This window comes from Mus musculus, chromosome 5, assembly GCF_000001635.26.
Source record: "Mus musculus strain C57BL/6J chromosome 5, GRCm38.p6 C57BL/6J".
Taxonomy (NCBI): Eukaryota; Metazoa; Chordata; class Mammalia; order Rodentia; family Muridae; genus Mus; species Mus musculus.
In genome coordinates, this window is record NC_000071.6 from 72315650 (window position 1) to 72335500 (window position 19851).

At 39.0% G+C, this 19851-nt stretch overlaps 1 protein-coding gene across 4 annotated transcripts in view; it reads right to left on the bottom strand.

Annotated features, from left to right (window-relative positions):
* Corin (corin, serine peptidase) overlaps positions 1–19851 on the bottom strand; it is a 204593-nt gene that overhangs the window by 15702 nt on the left and 169040 nt on the right. For all 4 annotated transcript variants that reach the window (XM_011240755.1, XM_030254695.1, NM_001122756.1 and 1 more), the window contains 6 exons: positions 17019–17132; positions 15162–15272; positions 13963–14092; positions 3873–3986; positions 693–742; positions 375–549 (listed from right to left, as the gene is read on the bottom strand). In XM_011240755.1, coding sequence (XP_011239057.1) covers positions 375–549; positions 693–742; positions 3873–3986; positions 13963–14092; positions 15162–15272; positions 17019–17132 — 694 coding nt within the window. The remainder of the gene's footprint in view (positions 1–374; positions 550–692; positions 743–3872; positions 3987–13962; positions 14093–15161; positions 15273–17018; positions 17133–19851) is intronic.

Consider the following 19851-nt stretch of genomic DNA (forward strand, 5'->3'; position numbering starts at 1 on the left):
ATTTTCACGTGTATATAATATATATTTCATGTGTATATATATATATATATTCACATGCATATAATACACTTAAGATGTGCAGAATGGAGACGGAATGGCAGTGGCTGAGAAGTCAGTCTTTTGAACCTCTTGGTTTTCCTCCCTCCTTAGCACACACATTCTAAGCACCATGTAGCTATTGGACATAAGTGAGTGGTAGACCAGAAGGGGAGAAAGAGCTCCACAATTAAAGACTCTTTCCATTCTCCCGGGAGAAAGAATGGCTATGATAATTGAGTTGAAAGGACTTCAAGGAGTTACATGCAACCACCGAGAATTCCCAAGTGACAGATGGTAAGATCCAGGAAAACGTAAAATGAAACATTGCAACCTACCCTTCAAAGCAATGGGCAACTGTCAGGACCCACTTCTTGGCAATGAGGACACAGCCACAGATATGTCCACTGGGTTCACTCTGCAGAGAGCACTGCCACGGCCACCTCCCAGGACGACTAGTCCGACCCCCAAGGATCCTCTTGTTCATTCGGGCAGCAGGGCGGCGGCCACAGTCTAACAAGGATGAGAAATCACAGTCCGTGATTCATTCCCAAATCTAAGTAGATGCTGCCCTTTGGCTGTCATGCGCAAAGGATCCTGTCTCCCAGGAGACAGCACGGCTAATGTTATATCCCATGATGCACCACCAATCTCACCTTGCTTGGAGCACAGAAGGGAAATCTCACTTCTGCTTGGGCAGGAGTGCCTATGATTGGAAACATAAGATGTTATAAGGTTAAGTTACATGCTTTCTGTTTACCCGACGCATGTTATCAATGTCATGCAACACAGGGACCACCGTCAGAGGAGTTCGTACTCTCCAAGTACAGTTGTCTTATGGAAAAACTTCTCGGGGCACAGGTGAGGTTGGAGACCACAGCGGAAGCATATACACTACTTGCTTTAGTTTATTTGATATCACAACGAGATGTCACATTTGTGGAAAGAGCAGTTCTTATCATGAGGTTTCTTACATCATCATAGTTGAAAGTTAGAGTCTATGGTGAAAGCCAGATACATCCCCCACCCCCATCGTCCCAAAAAACCCTGAGATATGGACTGAGAGAAACAAGATATTACTTTACATTTTTAAATAGAAGATCAATGAACAAGGATACTTAGACTGAAAAAAAAAAACCTTCCCAGACTGTCAAAGTTAAACTGTGGTTATAGGAAGAGATGACAGGAGAATGTGAGCTTGAATTTATTCTCTATAATCCCAGATGGCATGGCTAGAACTAGTAGGTACTCATTATTGGAGGTGTGGATCCTTACTGGGGCTCCCTAAAAAAGTCTCAGTTCAGTTATGAAGCCATAGGCGAGCTCGCTCACTCTCTCCCTCCCTCCCTCCTCCCCCTCTCTCTGTCCCTTAGGTGATGATCCCTGTCCCTTAGGTGAATGTGATGTGTTGTTGCACAAAAGAATTCAGTTTAGGCTAACTTAAATGGTAATCAGCAAATACTTTTCTGGCCATCAAACTTTTTTTTCATCATGTAAATTAGAAACCTATAAGGCTTTAGAAACCTGTAAGGCTTGTTAGGACTCGTAAAAATTCTAAGAATCCTTGATCTCTCCTATAAAAAAAAATCAGCCTTTACATATATATAATTTCTTTGTACCATAAATCTTTCCATTTTGAAAATTTACTGTATTTTCATTTTTAAGAATAAATTTGCCTTTGGTCATCTGTAAATACTGGCAGAAGATTAATTATACAACACATAAAAGCCTAGTTTTCTTTCTACCTTCCTGTAACCTACAGTCATATTTCTCTATATCCTTGGTTTTGTTATCCCTACTGTGACTCACTCAGGTTTATTATGTTTATGTTTAGATGGCAGACACTTTATCAACTGCACTTTCTCTATAAATCTTGTCCCCTTGATATCAGAACTTATGTTCTAGACTTCCTTCTAATCTCAGAATGTACTCAAATGACATACATTCTTTGGGATCACATCTTTCTTTACTTTCATTTAATTTTATACTCCTTCTGAGATTAGCCCTGGACCTAGTGTGAAAATGATATTCAAAAGTTAGTTGTAAATTTAATTACTACATTTTTAAAAAAAATTATAGCTTTTGTGTAGAGAGTCATAACGATTAGCCACTTAACTCTTTGTATCAAGATTGTTACATAGAATCTCATTTAGTTAGTGAGCCATATCTACAAATCCCCAAAGTGGAATGGCTATTTATTCATCTGTTCGACCAGGGAGACTTTTCCCATACCCAGCTTAGAGGGCCACCATTGTGTTGAAAGACTTAGGTCATTGGTTTGGAGCAAGTACTTCATTTGACAAAGTGTTCAGAAATTTGGAGGCCAGAGTTGGACCAATGAGGTAATCTTCAGATTTCCTGATGATTGAAGGACCACCTTTACTTTTTTTCTCTGTGGTTCTTAAAATGCAATCTACCTAGCACTACCATTTTGTAGTCAGATAAACTACCTTGTGTCTTCTATCACTCACCATCTGTAGACTTGGCCTTTGAGACACTTGTTTAAATACTCTTAAATCTAACCCTTAGTTTCCTCAATTGTTAGACTAAGATGATCATAATTAAGAAGCTTATTTTAAGGAATTGATGGGTCAGTCTAGATGAGACAACCTGGCTAGTATCTGTAATGTGATGTGTCCTATGAGAATCCATCCTTGGGCAGGGAAAAGAGTTCAGTGGTAAAGTGCTTGCCTAGCATGCATGAAGCCTGAGGACCACAAAAATGCACTTACTAAAAATAAAAATATATCTCTTAAAAAAGGAGGAGGCTGGAGAGGTGGCTCAGCAGTTCAGGGCATGTAGTACCCTTGCTTGAAGGTCTGGGTTCTGTACTCAGAATTCACATCAGGAGGCCTGTCACTCAGAGTTCTGGGAACCCCTCTGGCCTCATGGCCCATTAAAATAAACTTAAATGTTCCTTAAAATAAACTTGTTAATTATAACTATCTTATTCTAACAGCCAAGGAAATGAAGGGCTGGATTTAAGAATATTTAAACAATTATCTCAAAGACCACAGCCTACAGATAGCGAGTGATAGAAAAGGAAAGCTAATTTACCTGACAACAAGATGAAAGTGCTAGGTAGATTATATCTTAAGGACCACAAAGTGTGCTGCAGAGATGGCTCAGTGGTTAAGAGCACTGATTGCTCTTCTAGAGGTCCTGAGTTCAATTCCCAACAACCATATGGTTGCTCACAACCATCTATAATGGGATCCAATGCCCTCTTCTGGTGTGTCTGAAGATAGCTACAGTGTACTCATGTACATAAAATGAATACATTAAAAAAAAAAAAAGAACCACAAAGCACCTGCACTCATGTGCATATGCTCACATACACTAGATGTGTAAATTAAAACAAATCTTAAGACAATGAAAGAATCCATTCCTTCCTCACATTCCTCTATCAGCCCATGCACAAGGGAGACGAACTTGTTTAATATGTCATAACTTAAGAGAAGACGTCAAAGCTACATGACTTTCTTTTTGATTTGTGTTTATTATTTTCTCAGACTCTAACTTAATTTTCCCTGTTAACTAGTCCTACATAGTATTTGTAGGAACTACTGATGGGAGAGTTCACTTCCAAATGAGACTTTCTTCTAGCATAATAGATCCTTTAGTTCTGACTAAATATGAAATTTGTCAAAATAAAATTAATCCTGTCCTTAAAGAGTCCATTAATGTTGAAGTGTAAAAACTCACAGATATTCTGGGAAAGTTATTTTCTGGTGTGGCAAGTTTGAATGTTTGCATGTTTGAGATCGAAGAAACACCCTTGGTCAGCCCTTCCTCTATAACGTGCACACATATGGCTGCCGTGGGGGTTTTCTTACCTGTATACCAGCAGCTCCTGCAAGGTGCTCCCATTGAGATTCTCCCAGTTGGGGTACAACCTCAGCCACTGCTGGCCTTCCTGTCCTGGGATCAGCTTGGTCACAGACGGTTCTCTGATAGAAAGGAAATGCTGGGTAAATAGTCAAAGAATAATGATCTTTGAGCAGGTGTTATCATTATTTAGGGTTCATTTCTTAGAAATGTATCACCTTGTAAGTCAATATTTCAAGAAAAGAAACTTACTCAGGAGGAATCGGCTGGAGCACGATTAGCAAAGGTGGGGGGCAGGGGGAGTTAGGAAAAGGACCAGGCCTGTCAGTTACTTTGGGAAAAGGCCCCACCAAGCACTACACACTGAGTGCTTTATCAATCACTCACAAGCTTCCAAGAAGAAAAGCAACTAGCTTGCACCTTAGTTATGTCAAGTGAAGTTGAAGAAACTCAATAGGCAAAGAACAGTGTTATTATATATATATATATATATATATATATATATATATAGTTTTCCTTGCATTCTGAAACACTGAGATGTTCCTTATGCACAAAACTAAATCCTTCAACACTGGTAACGCTGTCCTATCCTGTGGCTCATTCCTAGACAGAATCAGCAAATCCACAGTTGTCACTAGTAAACGCAGTGAATGTACAGTTGAGGTCCTAGAATCAATCCCCTGTAGAAAACAAGCCAACTGTACTCCACAAAATAATCTGCCTTTGGGGATTTGTGCAGTTGCAGAAGGCAAACACAAACATGTGATTTTTTCCCACCGTTGAAATGAGACGACAAAGCTTACTCAAGAGTTCTGAAACATCTTGACCAATGACATTTTGTTTTGTTTTGGTGAAGCCATCAGTCAAAGGGCTCATGCTAGCCAAGCATTTGACTGCTGAGCTATATCCTCCAGTTCCATCCCATGGTACTCTGAAAGGAGCTGTCATCAGATCACTAGACAACAGCCAATTCTGGCTCCATCTTTGTCAGTAGGCTTTGTGTGTAAGCAATAACAGGTACCCCACAATTCAGTTTTAACTGGGTTTGCTTGCTGTAAACACACAAATGTGCACAAGTCTCCAAAAGACAGGGACCCTGTACCTAGGCATCAAGAGAGCAGCAATGGCTTACACATATCCACAACAATAAACTCTGTCCCAGTGTGTTTATTGCTGGGGTAAAAGCATTATTAGGACATAATAACCGTATTTAAAACAACACTTAAGTTGTAAACAGCAATCAACTATAAATGTTGTAAATTAAAACACCATTTGATAATAAACCTCAGTGCTTGAGAGCTGGTACTGAAATACAAATGTCTGTGTAGGAGATGCACAAGTATCTTGCTCAGAATGTGGAATGTTTCCATGAGAATCCTTACAATCCAGCTTCTGAAGTATTTTTTGAACACTATCATATCATTATCCTTATTTGAGTCCTATTTTGTAGATAAAAGTTAAGGTAGTACAATGCAATGACTCTGAGTCTACTACAAGACAAATAATTGAAGACTGGTTAAGTTACTTATCAAACTGAAGAGCGAGCTAAGACTTTGACAGAATGGCATTAACGGGTTTCAGACAACATGAATGAACACTGCTATTAAGTCACCCCTGCTTAGACAGCTCAGTTTGCACTTGCTACAGGACAACTCTCTTCAGTATAAATGTTTGAAGTGGGCATGATGCCTGAGTCTATCTTTTCAGTAAATCATAATTTAAAAATATACCAGTGAAACTCCAACTGAAAATAGATGGTTTTCTTATCTTACAATCTCTTTGTCTATTTCAGAGGTAAAATATAATAATTATATTGGGTACAATCTATAGGTACAAGTGACAAAATAACTTTTTATTATTTTATATTAACTTATAACATTAAATCACACTACTCACATCTCACAAATATTAAAAACAGAGTAATTAATCCATTTCAGTATGAAAAGTTACAAAATTATAAGCGAAGTAAAGTGTTTACTAATAATAACTATCAATTAAATAATATTTAACATTATTAGAACATTAATAACAGTATTTAAAACAACATTTAAGTTGCAAACAGCAATCATCCATAAATGTTATAAATTAAAATACAATTTGATAATAAATCTCAGTTTTACATAACTGAATAAATTGTGCCAAGTGATAAGTATATATATATGTATATATATATATATATATTTTCTTATTAGATATTTTCTTTATTTACGTTTCAAATGTTATCCTCTTTCCTATTTTCCCCTCTGAAAATCCCCTATCCCCTCTCCCCTCCCCCTGCTCCCCATTCCACCCACTCCCATTCCTGGCCCTGGCATTCCCCTATCCTGGAGCATAGAGCCTTCACAGGACCAAGGGCCTCTCCTCCCATTGATGACCGACTAGGCCATCCTCTGCTACATATATAGCTAGAGCCACAAGTTCTACCATGTATTTTCTTTGATTAGTGGTTTAGTTCCAAGGAGCTCTGGGGGTACTGGTTAGTTCACATTGAGATAAGTATATTTCTATGTAAATATATTCTTTGTCTTTCTGAATATTTTGTTGGAAAAATCCCATTTTTTTTTTTATACCTTTGGGGCATCACTTTTACATTTTAGCAAATAAAGACTCTAGCATTTTATGAACAGCCCCTTGATTTTGGTGTTATAGTAAATGCTGATTGATTTTCAGCTTATGTTTATCATTGTGTAAGGCTAGAGATAACCAGTTTCCACTTCAGTGGGCCATTTCTTTCTTTAGGAGCCTGTAAACACGAGTTAAAGCTAACTCTATAACAGAAGTGCCTTGTAATGAATTTATGAAATTCCTAAGCAAATGGATGGACCTGGAGGGCATCATCGTGAGTGAGGTAACACAATCACAAAAGAACTCAAATGATATGTACTCACTGATAAGTGGACATTAGCCCAGAAACTTAGGATACCCAAGATATAAGATACAATTTGCTAAACGCATGAAACTCAAGAAGAATGAAGACCAAAGTGTGGACACTTTGCCCCTTCTTAGAACTGGGAACAAAACACCCATGGAAGGAGTTACAGAGACAAAGTTTGGAGCTGTGACGAAAGGATGGACCATCTAGAGACTGCCATAGGAACTAATACCCTCGACTCTCTGCCTCTCTGATCTCCATTTCCTTCTGCAGCAAGGGAGGGAGGAAGATGGAGTAGTGGTCTTCTTGTCCTCAGCTGACTTCCCTACAAGTCGGGGGACTGGCCTCATACTGGCAATAAAATCTAAGCATTCAATCTACATTGTGACCAAAAGGAAAGACGTGTCCCCCAGGACCGACTGAATCACATCTTGTTGAAGAATCTTAAGGATCTACATGCCACTCACAGGAACCTGGGAGTGAGGTACTCTCATCTAGTTTTGATTAATATACCTTCACCTCAGCCAAGAAGAGAAGGTCATGTTCAAAGAGATTAGCACTCATTTGTCTTCCAGGGATAAATGGAAAGTGAAACAGGTTCATGAAAAGCAAGGGCTGTGTATTCCAAAGAAGAAGGATAATGCAGATAAATGGTTTGCCTGCTACCAGAGACCTTAAGTGGAATATTTTCTTTCAGGAGATTACAGAGCCCTGGGTTAGGGGTGTACACAGTCCTTTGTATGTTGGCTTTTGAGTAATGTAAAAAGGTTAAAAGAGGGCATTGAAATTAAGCTCGACTTACATTTATTAAACAGGGTTAACCAGTCGTGTTCATACAAGTAGTGCTAGCTATTAGATGCTTTGGAACTCAAAAACAAATGTTACTTCAAGAGAATTTGAATGGCTGATGTAGTCAGACAGACATTAAAATGGATAACTGTGAGCTAATAAGGAAAAATGGAAATTGAAACAAGAAATTAATAGCTATCATGTCCATGAGAGAAACAGATGAACTCTTGTTTTTCAAAAGTTCTTTGAGGTACTGGATAAGGGCTTCAAACAGATGAGGTCAAGAAATACGGTAGAGCGAAGGCCGCCTCAGTCAAAAGCAACTCTGATTTATCCACGTAGGAGACATGAGTGATGATGGGGTTAGTGGTTTGTGATCAGAATTCCAGCTCAGTGTGTCTAATATTTACCAAAGAAAAAACTTGAAGATGGGTAGGGTATAACAGGCATTGACATTGTATACAATGCTAAAATAAAAGAACTAAACTTTCTGTTCAGATTTTAATATAAGGAAAGACAAGTAGTTTTGAGATACAGTAGTATACAGGTGCTGACTTGGAGGTACTTTTTAAAGACAGGAGGAAGAAGACCTAAGGTCAGAAACTCAGCCATCACTGGGAGTGCCCAGTACCATTTCAGAAGGATGCTGGTGTGTAACAAGAAACTATTCAAGTCCTCTTGGGCAAAATGCTGAAGGTCACTTAAGTTGTATTGTGTTCTTAGGTTCTCAGGTTTCACCTATGTGCATGTCCCAGTCAATGCTCTAACTACTGAATGACCTGGGAATCTGCTAACATAGGGATTTGTGTGAACCAAAGTTATTCCTGCTCCTGAATTTCATGACTCACTGTTGGTCCTGTTATTACTGGGGTTGAAACTAGAAGGGTGAAAAGTAGCTTTGGAAGGTACTTGGCTTTGGAGACCTCAGGGAAGCTGGTTTTCGTGATAAGCACTGGTGACAATCTATTTTAAAGATGAGTTGTTTATAACCAAGTGTAATATGAGAGAAAGCAAATCCGATGGGCTTAAGATCCTGCCTCATACCACTGCAGTTAATAATGGAGACTTTCTCTACCTCACTGAGAAGTTTCCACTTCATAAATTATCCACGGACTCAACTGACACGCTTTGAGATTCAGTTTGCTAATTCCTGTCAGGCTTTACCGTTACATAAACTTACAACTTAACAACAGGAATACTTTGCCTTTGTTTTCAAAGCTGGTACTGCGAAGATTCATGGAAGAACTTAAAGAAAAAAAAAACCCTCTTCCTATAGATACATTTTCAAGAAAACGATTTCCTTTTACCCAGGCTACAACATTCTAGCAAACACTGTGAATACACACATTGTACTCTAGATTTTCTTTGCACCGAGATGTTTAACCACAAACCTCTTAGAATTGTATAAGAAATCAGTTCCCTGTGAATGCAACACAAGAGAACCAGAAATGCTTCAAAGTTGCTGCGTGAGGGTCAGCTACTTACTCCATGGGCTTGCTCCATGTGGCTTCTCCCTTAGACATGCAAACATCTACTCAGAACTGTAGGGATTTTTAACCAAGAAGTTGAAAAAAATTTTTTTGGATTATGTTATATAGGGTGGTTTTCCCCAAGTCTATAAACATGAAAAAAGTAATGACGCATGAATGTGATAAAAATATATTATACACATGCATACATTTCTCAGAAAACTAACTAATGAGAAGGATTATAGGACTGGACAGATGGCTCCATTGTTAAGAGCACTAGTTGCTTTTGCAGAGAACTCAGTTTAGTTCCCAGCACCCACATGGTGGCTCAAAACTGCATGTTAACTCCATTCCAGGGGATCTGATGCCCTTTTCTGGTTTCTATGGGCACCAAGCATAGACATGGTACTCAGACATATAAGCAAGCAAGCATAATTCACACAAAATGAAAATAAATGTGTCTTTAAGGATAAAGAGTTCTACCTTTTCTGGGAATCTAAAGCAGAAAGGAAGACAATTTAAAAAAAATGTGTTGGACAGCATTAGCAATCATGGAAATGGAAATCAATTTCGTGGTGAAAATATCCCATTCCAACTAGGCTGGCTATCAAAAAAGTACTTAACAATCAGAGTTGACAAGAATATAAAGGAATTATAACTCATACAGTGATGATGAGAGTTATAAAATGAGATAGCCCTTTTGGAAAAGAGTTTGGCAGCACTTCAAAAAATTAAGAATAAGTTACCATTTGCTATAGCAATTATATTTCTAAGTATTTAATGCCCAAGAAACTTGAAAATGTATGTTCGTGGAAAAGCTTACAGGTGACTGTTGATTGTGAAATTCTATGACAAATGGAAAAAGTGAGACACAGAAGCAGATATTATATAACTCTACTCATGGAAAATATAGTCTGTAGAAAAATCCATAGATGCAGAAAATGCATTAGTAATCATCAGAGGCTGGGAGCAAATTGGCTGCTAATCGCCATGTGTTTAGGGGTTGGGGGAGAGTGGGGTGAGGCTAGGAAAAGAATCTTGGAATCAGGTGGTGCTAATTATGTAACTTTGTGAGTCTGGTCAAAAGCATCGCAGTAAGGCTAATGGGAAGGGTCACTTCTATGATAAGCAAGTTATAGCCCACCCTTGAAACCTTGTAACTATCAGGAGATGCTTACTCGGGCTTCCTAGGCATGAGAGCAGCAGGCTGGGCTGGACTTCCAAGTGCAACAAACAGAGAGCTTGCAAGTTCCATGTGAATAAGGCAGCCATCTTGAAGTAAATAGTTCTTTCCTGGTAAACCCTGGGAGGCAGTGTCAACATAATCCCTACAAGGGGCTACTACTAGGGACTTCTAGGTCACATAACACACGGTGTCTTTGACTGTGGTTTTGCCCAAAATATAGAAACATTCTCCAAAGGCATAGTTTTCTTTTGCTTAACTTTAAAAAGGTTAAGGGGGAAAAAAGCAAATTACAGCCAACTCCATAAAGAAACTCTGCCAATCACACAGACCCAGGACATGGATTTCCAGATGAGCTCAAGTTTTGTAGCGATAGAGCTTGTGGAGACAGGAGACAGGGAAGTTCCCATCCCCCTTAACTTATCCTCAAATGCCAGATGTCTCAACCCTAAGTTTGGCAAGGATTAGAGAGCTGAATATGTCCTGATTTGTATTGTTCATTAAATACACATGCATATGTTTCTGATAGTGTAAGTAGAAGACAATATGCTGTCAAAAGAACTCAGGAACTTGATTTGTGCCTTTGTCTAGCCAGCAAAGCATTGTGCTTCCAGGCTGGGGTGAACACTGGAACAACCTACAGATGGAAAGCAGTCTTCACTTTTTAACAAAAACATCAAATCTTTTTACCAGGACAAACACTTAATTATGGGTCTGCCATTTTGCTCTAAAACATGGAAAACAGAGCCCATGACCATGTTTTTAATAAGCTGCCTCTACCAGAAATATTGCTGTACAATCCCAGAAAACACACAATTTAGCATAGGCAGGAGTTTTTTTTGTTTTGTTTTGTTTTTTTTGTTTTTGTTTTTTGTTTGTTTGTTTGTTTGTTTTACAAACTAGTTTATAAACTACCCACTGAATTCAATGAATGCCCCTTTAAGAGGAAGGGTGAGTTACTTTCAGATACTAAATATTGGTGCTTTATTCAGTCTGTGTGTACAGAATGAATCCTCCCAAGGAGTAAAGCTGAATCTATTTCTCTTACATACTTTAAATAGGAATTCCTTAAGCTCTGCTCTAAGTCTATGTCATTGTCAAGTAATGAAATGAAACCTATGTCCTTTGTGTCTCTCCCACTATACCATCAAGCCCAGTAATGGTGTCCCCCTATGCATCCTCTGCACAATGTCTAGTTTAGATCACCACTCATAAGCACATACTCCACAAAGTGAAATAGAGCATGGAAGGTAAGCAGAACCAGCTAAGGGTTGGTTCCTAAGGTTCAACTTTTGAAGTAGATTGTGTTTGGAACCGAAAGGCTGACCACTATAAGGGGCACTCCATTCTGAAAACCAAGAAAGAAAGCCAGTCTCTTTCCCCTCCTACCTGGAGTGTAGACCAATCATGGTCAGAAAGATTCTGCAATCTAGGACTTTGGCTCGAAGATTCAAAGGTTGTGTAGAGCTTGTTTGGGGCATCAGTAGCAGAAGTTTGAGTTTCTACAACACAGCTAGTCTCTAGAAACCCAGGAAACAAAAGCTTTCCAAGCAGAGCATCCTCATACCAGAGATTAGGCCTCACCTGATCATTAGCTTCACTCTTTCCCTGTTCTGCTCTCTGTGTGTCTCTCAGCCTATGAGCCACCAAAATAAGTTGACAAGTATACCTGAAGCCAATCTCAAATGACCTGATTTTATTACTCATTTATCCAAGAATTCAGTCAGTAATTATGGCATATTGACTATATTTCCACTTCATATTCTCCTTGACTTTCAGTGAAATAAAGTTATCAAAAATGAAAACATCAATATGTCTATTGGGGCTTTAAATATCTTAAATACTAACATTTCACCCTCGGAGTCAATGAAATATAGAAAATAGAATAAGTGAGCTTGTGTTATCAGAGCACCTCTAAAGACTTATCTGCCCTTGAGGATCACAGCAGGGTGACTTCAAACTTGAAGCAATCCTCCTGTCTCTACTTCCTGAGTGTTGGGATTGCAGGTATTCACTGTCGTATCTGATTAAAGGAACTATTTATAAATCTCATATGCAACAAAAAATGGAAACAACCCAAATACCTGAGGGGATAATTAAATGTAGTGTAATAATTCAATGAAATATTATTTAGCTACAAACATTGTATATACTGTAACATAGATAAGTGAGAATATTACCTAGACAAAAAGATCACATGTTATATGCATCCTTATTAAAACATCCAGAACAGAAGTGAAATATGGAGAGATGAAAAGTAAATGAATGATTTACTGTGTCTGAAGGGCAAGTGAGAGTGACTATGTACAGCCACATAGTTTCCTTTTGTGGTGATAAAAATGTTTGGACTGAGACAGTAGAGACAGTTGCACAAACACTGTGACTGTGCCCAGTGCCACTGAAATAGCCAAATTTGTTACATGTATGTTAGCTCAGTAAAAATCTAATATGCAAGAAATACAAAAAGAATGAAGTAAGACATTTAAGACAAAAGATCTTTTGTTTGCAGCTTAACAGTTACATTTCATGTGGCTTGTCAAAATTTGTGTTCTCGTAAATCTTTTCAGATCTGACTTACCCTCCGAACTCTCTGCATAGCTAAGTTTCATCATGTAATTGAATTTTTGTATTAAGCAATACGTATGTCTTGGTGAGAGAACCAAGATAAGCACTTTCAAGGGGTTTTCATTTATTGAATCAAAATCATATCCCATTTCATTGAGACACAATAAAGAAATTGCAAAAATGGACAATAATTTAATGGATCATGACAGCTATAATTTTTTCTAGTGCTGGAAAAGATTAAAGTTCTCCTACTATTATAAATTAGTAGGAGTTTCTCAAATTTCCAAAGATGTGGGTCTTTACATGGAAGAAAAGGGCCCAAGATGTTAGCAGTGATATGATTCTTCAAACTGGACAACAAAACTGTGCAGCTAGCTGCTGAATCAAATGGCTTGTTGTCGTAAACAATCGCCGTTTACTCAGTGGACTCTGGGGAGTGCTATCTACTCTGACTTTTAAGTCTAGAATTGCATGACTCCCTAATCTTTTGTTTTTCTCAATTCTGTATTTATACTCAAATCACACATATGTCGTTAGCATAATAAAACAAAATGCCATATAATAATATAACAGATACATACATATATATACACATATATATATACACACACATCATCATCATCCTGTATGTGTTCTGTGGTGGTACAGAGCATTATTCTCTATTGCTGAATGACCTGAAACAGAACACCTCACAAAACAGTGTGTGCACAGTTCATTCCATTCCATGTATGTAAATGGGTCTTCTCATTCCACTAAAAATCAAAATGCTGAATTACTCCTTGGTGTGTATTTTCTGTGTTACTTAGGATAAATAGAAATACCAGCAGCTTTGGCTTCTCTTTCTCAACTTCTTTTTAAAAAAATGTATGTATATTGTTCCCAATAGCCCCAGGGAAGGAGTATGAAGTGTTTTTTCAACCATGCTCCACAGAGGAGACCATCTTAATTCATTTATAAACAGTGAAAGTATTCCATTTCACACGTGCTTCAAAATACAATTAGTTCATTTACTTTTGAGACTTCATTGTAACAGGCTTGCAGCCCACACTCTTTAGAGCAGGTACCTAGAATTAGATAAATTCCTCACACAGGATTTAGTTCAAGGGCTTTGGAGAGCTCTGATTTTTCCAGTTCTACATCATTCATAAGGAAGATATTACCGCTAACATCCACAGAGCCCTCTGAGAAACCCGTCAAGTGCTACACACTACTGACCTTACCCTAAACCCATCTGCTTGCAGGCCAGCTGACTCAACGTCTCCCGCCAGCCGTCAGCACACACGTGGTGTTCCTTTGCAGATTTGTGAACAGTCAGCAATGAGGAGGAGTTCCCATTTTTAGAGAGGGTCACTGAAGGGGGAAAATGCGAGAAAGCCTAATTAAAAACACATCTTCTCCAGAGACCGTAAGTTTGTATGTCCTTGCTCTAATTGCATGCATCCATTTGTATTTATTTTAGTTGAGAACCATTTGGGGTTGATCCTCTCTGTGCAAATCACTGCTCCCTCAATGTGACAGGAGACTGAAAACAGTGAACTCAATATGTGTTGTGCTTTCAAAACACTGCAGACTCTAATGAAAGAGACAGGCAGCTATGGATTTTTCATTATGAGACAAAAGATGGTCAGGGGCAGAGCCTCACTGCCTTGAATTTACACAGGGATTATTCAAACTAATTGCAGGCAGTTATTTGAAACTCCATACTTTTTTTCCTTCAGCATTTGGGAGTACGTGAGGGTGGTAGACATTTATGATTGGTGTGATGTATGTGCAAACCCCCAGCCTCTGTCTGCACTGGATCAGCCATGGGTCATTTGTGGAACACTGTGTACCTGGTCACAGTGCACAGGAAACTCATTATTTGGCCAGTGGATACAGAAGACTAAGGTAGGAACTGAATGAATTAGGGGAGCAATGTGCACACAAGGAGGGAATTCATCAGATAATCAAAATGGCAGACTGCCACATTGACTGAGATGCCTTCCAGTCCTGCCCATGGCAGGAGCTAGACAGTTAGAAATCTCATCAGGGTGAGGAGCAGGGCATGTAGGTCAGATGGAGAGGTCACTTCTAGATCCTCTTCTTAAGGGTGTAAATGATCTAAGACTAACTGATTATTCATCACTATTGAACTTGGTGATGAATAAAACTTAAGTTCAAAAAATGGCATGCCTCCAAGCATTTGAATGCAAAGTATTACACACATAATATAGATATTTAAAATTGAGAAGTAACTTGGGGGGGAAGTTTTCTGTTACTTAGAAATAACTCGCATGAATCACCACTGTCAGCTTTTATAACAGTGAAACAAAATAGATGAACTTGGTTGGTAAAAGCCATGGAATAATTTAGGATTCATTGGCTTAGATGGCTGACAGGCGTGTGAATGCAGGGCAGGTGACAGAGACCAGAAGCTTACCACAGCCCCATTCATCAGAACTGTCTGAGCAGTCGACCCATCCGTCGCACCAAAGGTCACGCGGCACACACTCATGGTTGGCACATTCCAGCTCATTGTCTTGGCAAAATGCTGGCGGGGAGACCAAGAGGAAGAGGATGCAAATGTTTGAGAGAGCAGACGGAAGACATCGCAGGAAGAAAGCAAGCTCTGTTCATGTGCATAGATCGCTTCTTAGGGATCCTACTATTAAATTACTGTCTGGGTCACATACAAATCTCTTTTTGATTTTTTTAAAATTATAGTAAATCTCCTTGATTGCCTACTTAGCATCCATTTCCCGTCTTTCGTCCATGAAAAGGAAACCTGATGTTGTCCAGGGCTTCATACCAACCATCCCACATCCCAGAGGAAGACATTGATTAGTGTAACATTGGCATGGCTTTTTGCTGACTATTCTTATCTGAGAGTCATAATCAGTCCAGGATTAAATGCAATTCCACAACAGGTCTTTGCTCTATGATTTTATGATTTATGCCCTGCAAAACAGCATGCAACTAAACTCTGCTCACCACACCATGGGCCTTAGCCTGGAACCAGGCCAGGCTGGTGCAGGCAGCTTTTCCTAATCCCTGCCTGGAGCCATGCTTTGGGTGTTTGTAGAAAATGTCTTTTCTAATCCTCACAGAAGCCCCTTGCTACAGGCTGTCACCCTGCCCAGTGCTGACCCATGGGGAGTCCTTTAGTGATATTCCAGAGGAAGGAGCTGAATCCTCCCTTCTTCCTACTGAACGTGATCAAGGCCGCTCACCCACCCTGAGGTCAGGCTGAAAGGAAAGGGTCACAGACAAGATGATGTATTTCTCTACTCCACTGTAGCCTTGTGAATTCATTCTGCCATGACTTTTACTGTAGTAATATAAGACATGTACAATATACACAATAAATGTATTCACTTTTTTGTTGAGCTTTCTGTTAATTGTAAGTTAAATGCCTAAAGATATTTTAAACTAGTACTACAGATGATGGCTGTATATCATCTAGACGTAAAAGATTTCAAAAGCACACAAAACTTAAAACCACCACCACAGGCAAGGGCAAACTTTTCATGATCTTCCGGTGTTTTTCTTAGCATATGTATATTTATTTCTAAAACTCAGGACAACGCTGCCCATACTACTGTGTATCTCCTGTTCTTCAAGTGCTGTCTTTGAGATAAGTGTCCTTTGAGGCCATTTCTTAGAGGCTTAGTCTCAAGCCTGCAATATTATTGGAAAGCTGAAGAACTGCTTTTTTAAAAAGGGAGATGCGAGGGACATCGTGCAGCCAGTGAAGACATGATCTTGAAGGACATGGTGGGACTGCAGCCTCTTCTTTTTCTTTCCTAATACACAGCCTTGAAGTTAATATGCTTCTCTGCTGTTTCCTCTCCTCTAAATCATGGACTGAAACATCCCAAACTCTAAGCAAAATAAACCCAACTTCTTACATTGATTCTCCTTGGGTAGCCTGTTAACTAATGGGAAACCAACTAACACATCAACTAAAGATACATAACGAACCCAGATCAAATAACTCAGGAGTGTGAGTTTAATGTTGACATTGTGTTTCATCTTATGGTTAAATTTTATGTCTTACATTTTGGATACTAGCATGAGGTCTTTTAATGTTTTCATGTTGTTAGAATATTATTTGTATGTATTTAAAAAACATTAGTCTTCTTGGAATATATATCTTTGTAGACATAAGTATGGTCAAAAGAACTAAACAAACTAAAAGCTTTTCATGTGTATTTCCAACTTTCTAGCTTATATTTAAAGTGAAGCAATGTGTACTTGAAATACACAACACTGTTAGCAAGTTCATAAAGGCGCTTACAGCAGTTTTTTTCATCCATACTGTCTGGACAATCTGGAAACCCATCGCAGATTAATGTATGCTTCAGACATTGCTTATTAAATGGACATTCCCAAAGAGCTCTCTCTTTACAACCTGGAAACAGAAGAAAAAGCTATTAGATGCAGAGTTGAAATTGATGGTGAAATATAATTGAATAAGGTTAAAAAAAATTTTAGCATAAAGGCCTGGTTTCTTCTCAAAGACTGTGGATGTCTGTGGTGACTATGAATCGTGTGATTCTGAAAGTAGGAGCTCACGGCAGTCTCCATTCTGCTCTGTGAACAGAACAGCATGCCTAACCAAAGATCCAAATCAACACACGGGAAATGAAAAAACGTGAAAAAGCAGCTATGTGTTAGCATCCTTCCTGAGTTGTTCCTTTTGCTTTCTGAGTCTGCGTGCCAACATGCACGGCTCATCTATAAAGCGAGTCATGCTTTTAAGCACATATGCCAAAACCTAGAGATGTAAATTCGTGCGTGCAATCTTAAAATGTAATTTCAGCCTACAAACAGAGACCATCTGTGTTTCACGAAAGAGGCCCCTCCCATGTTAAGTACTTACAAAACTCATTTTTAGGAGCCAGGTGCAAAATTCATTACTTTCCTGGGCCAGAGATCTAAGGTTGGAAACCTCATCAATTACTATGGAAAATTGAAACGGTTTGGAAAAGATAAGGATTGTGGGTTTACAACTTGAACTTCAATTTCCCTTCAAGGAGCAAGCACTTTAGGCTACATCTCCTACATATCATTTGGTTAAGTGTAATGTGTTTGAATGTCTTCTAAGATATGCCAAGATTCTACTGTAACTAGATGACTCAGGAGAACCAGGGTCCTGACTGTCCTGTGAGGGTAGGAAAGAAAAGATTTCATAGCTTTGAACTTTTATGTGTTTTAGGTTTTGAAATGGTTTCACCTGTAGTCTAGGCTGTCCTCGACCTCAAGACCTGCCTATCTGATTATCGTAAACTGCTCCATTGACTTTTCTGATGTCAGTAATTTCTCTGAGAACAGTGGTTAGCTCAGTCTAGACACTGAATCCATAGTTAATTTAAATGCAACTTCACTTCATCTAAGGAACAACAAACTCTGGTTCTCAAAAATAAATAAATAAGTAAAAATAAACGTTAAGATTATCTAAATCTCAAAGTAGTGACCAAATAAGGATACTCTTAAAAGCTATGTCTCATCAGACCTATCATAAAGAATTAGGAGAGCTCTCATAGATGATTAACTCAGGATTCTTGGAATTCACTGGGGAAAAAAATCTCATTGTTAAAAATGGTTATTCAAAACAAGGATCAAAATTCTTTACCAGAATAGAAATTTTACTGAGCTAAAATTAAGTTTGGAGTGTTTTATCACCCAAACATGGGAAAGATAAATGATAAGAGACCTGCACAGGCCATTCACCTGGAGTGGCCTTAGGTCCAGACAGATATTCAATGAATGATAGATATTCAATGAATGATAGATATTCAATGAATGAGTTCACTGAATGGGATTCAGGGTTTCCAGCTGGCAGAGGCTGCCAACCCTAACTGCAATGTTATGATATGATGTCTTTCAAAAGGAACCCTGAACTCTGCCCAATAGCCTAAGCTCGTTCCATCAGAAAGCAGTGCAAACACAGAAAGTGTTACCGATTGATGTTGTTGTTGTTGTTGATGGTGGTGGTGGTGTTGTTGTTGTTGTTGTTGTTGGTGGTGGTGGTGGTGGTGGTGGTGGTGGTGGTGGTGGTAGTGATGGTGGTAGAAAAACCACTACATCAGTGGGAGATGAGAGAAAGAAGCTTGATACAAAGAGACCTTTGAAATGAATGAAGAGTTTGTACACTTAGAAGGGACTAATAAAAAAAAAAACAAGCAGAGGGACAGATCACCGGGCACAAGGCCTTCTGCAGTGTGTACTCATACCAACAACATTACCACAACAATGGCATTCATTATTTACTGTGTATGCACTCTCCAACCTTGGGTATTCTATGACATTTGTGTTTCCTTTACGTATACTTTTTGTTAGAAAAGTCTGTACAAGCAAACATCTCTTGGAGATAAAGGTGGTAAGAACAGAGGAAGTAAAGTGAGAGGAGGTCATGGCATTTGTCATACGGAAGGCAGTATTATTTGTGAAAAAGCCACTTTGTCTATAAAGCGACATTTTTGATATAAGTGGGTCTTCAAATAAATATAGATGAGATAGGATACTTCACACAGCTGTAGCTTATGAGACCAAATAGCAGTGGTTGTTAGAACAACAATCGCCCAGCTCAGGAAAAACCAGCAAGACATGCCAAAGGAGGGCAGTGCTAGGTGAGGTATCAAGTCCTGATCTGCCCAGAACTTTGCTAGCTCAAGCACCAAATGCTAAGCTAAAACTGACAGGTCCTCTAAATGTAGAGTCTGGACGCCAAACCTAAGTCTCCACACAGCATCCTACCATTCCGAGAAGCCCATCCAATATTTAATCTAAGACGGTGATACATGAATCAAGCAGCCAAGGGCCAAAGGGAGGGATCACTCTTCTCCTTTAGTGGGAGTCTGTTCAGAGATCAGAAATCAAGCCCACAGATTCACCCCAAAAGCACAGTTTAGGGGTACGCTCCGTGGACAGACACAATGACTGTCTTCTGATGGCCACCGAGCAGAATGGTCCCATCCACAAGCAAAGCTTTTGCATGTGAATTATCTCAGTGCTCTTAAAGAGTACAAAAACATATAAAACCTTCCATAAGACTTCAAAGTATGACAGTAAGGAACCTCTGAGGATCCCCAGAGGATCGGACTCTGAGAAACATCTAAAGTTCTGGT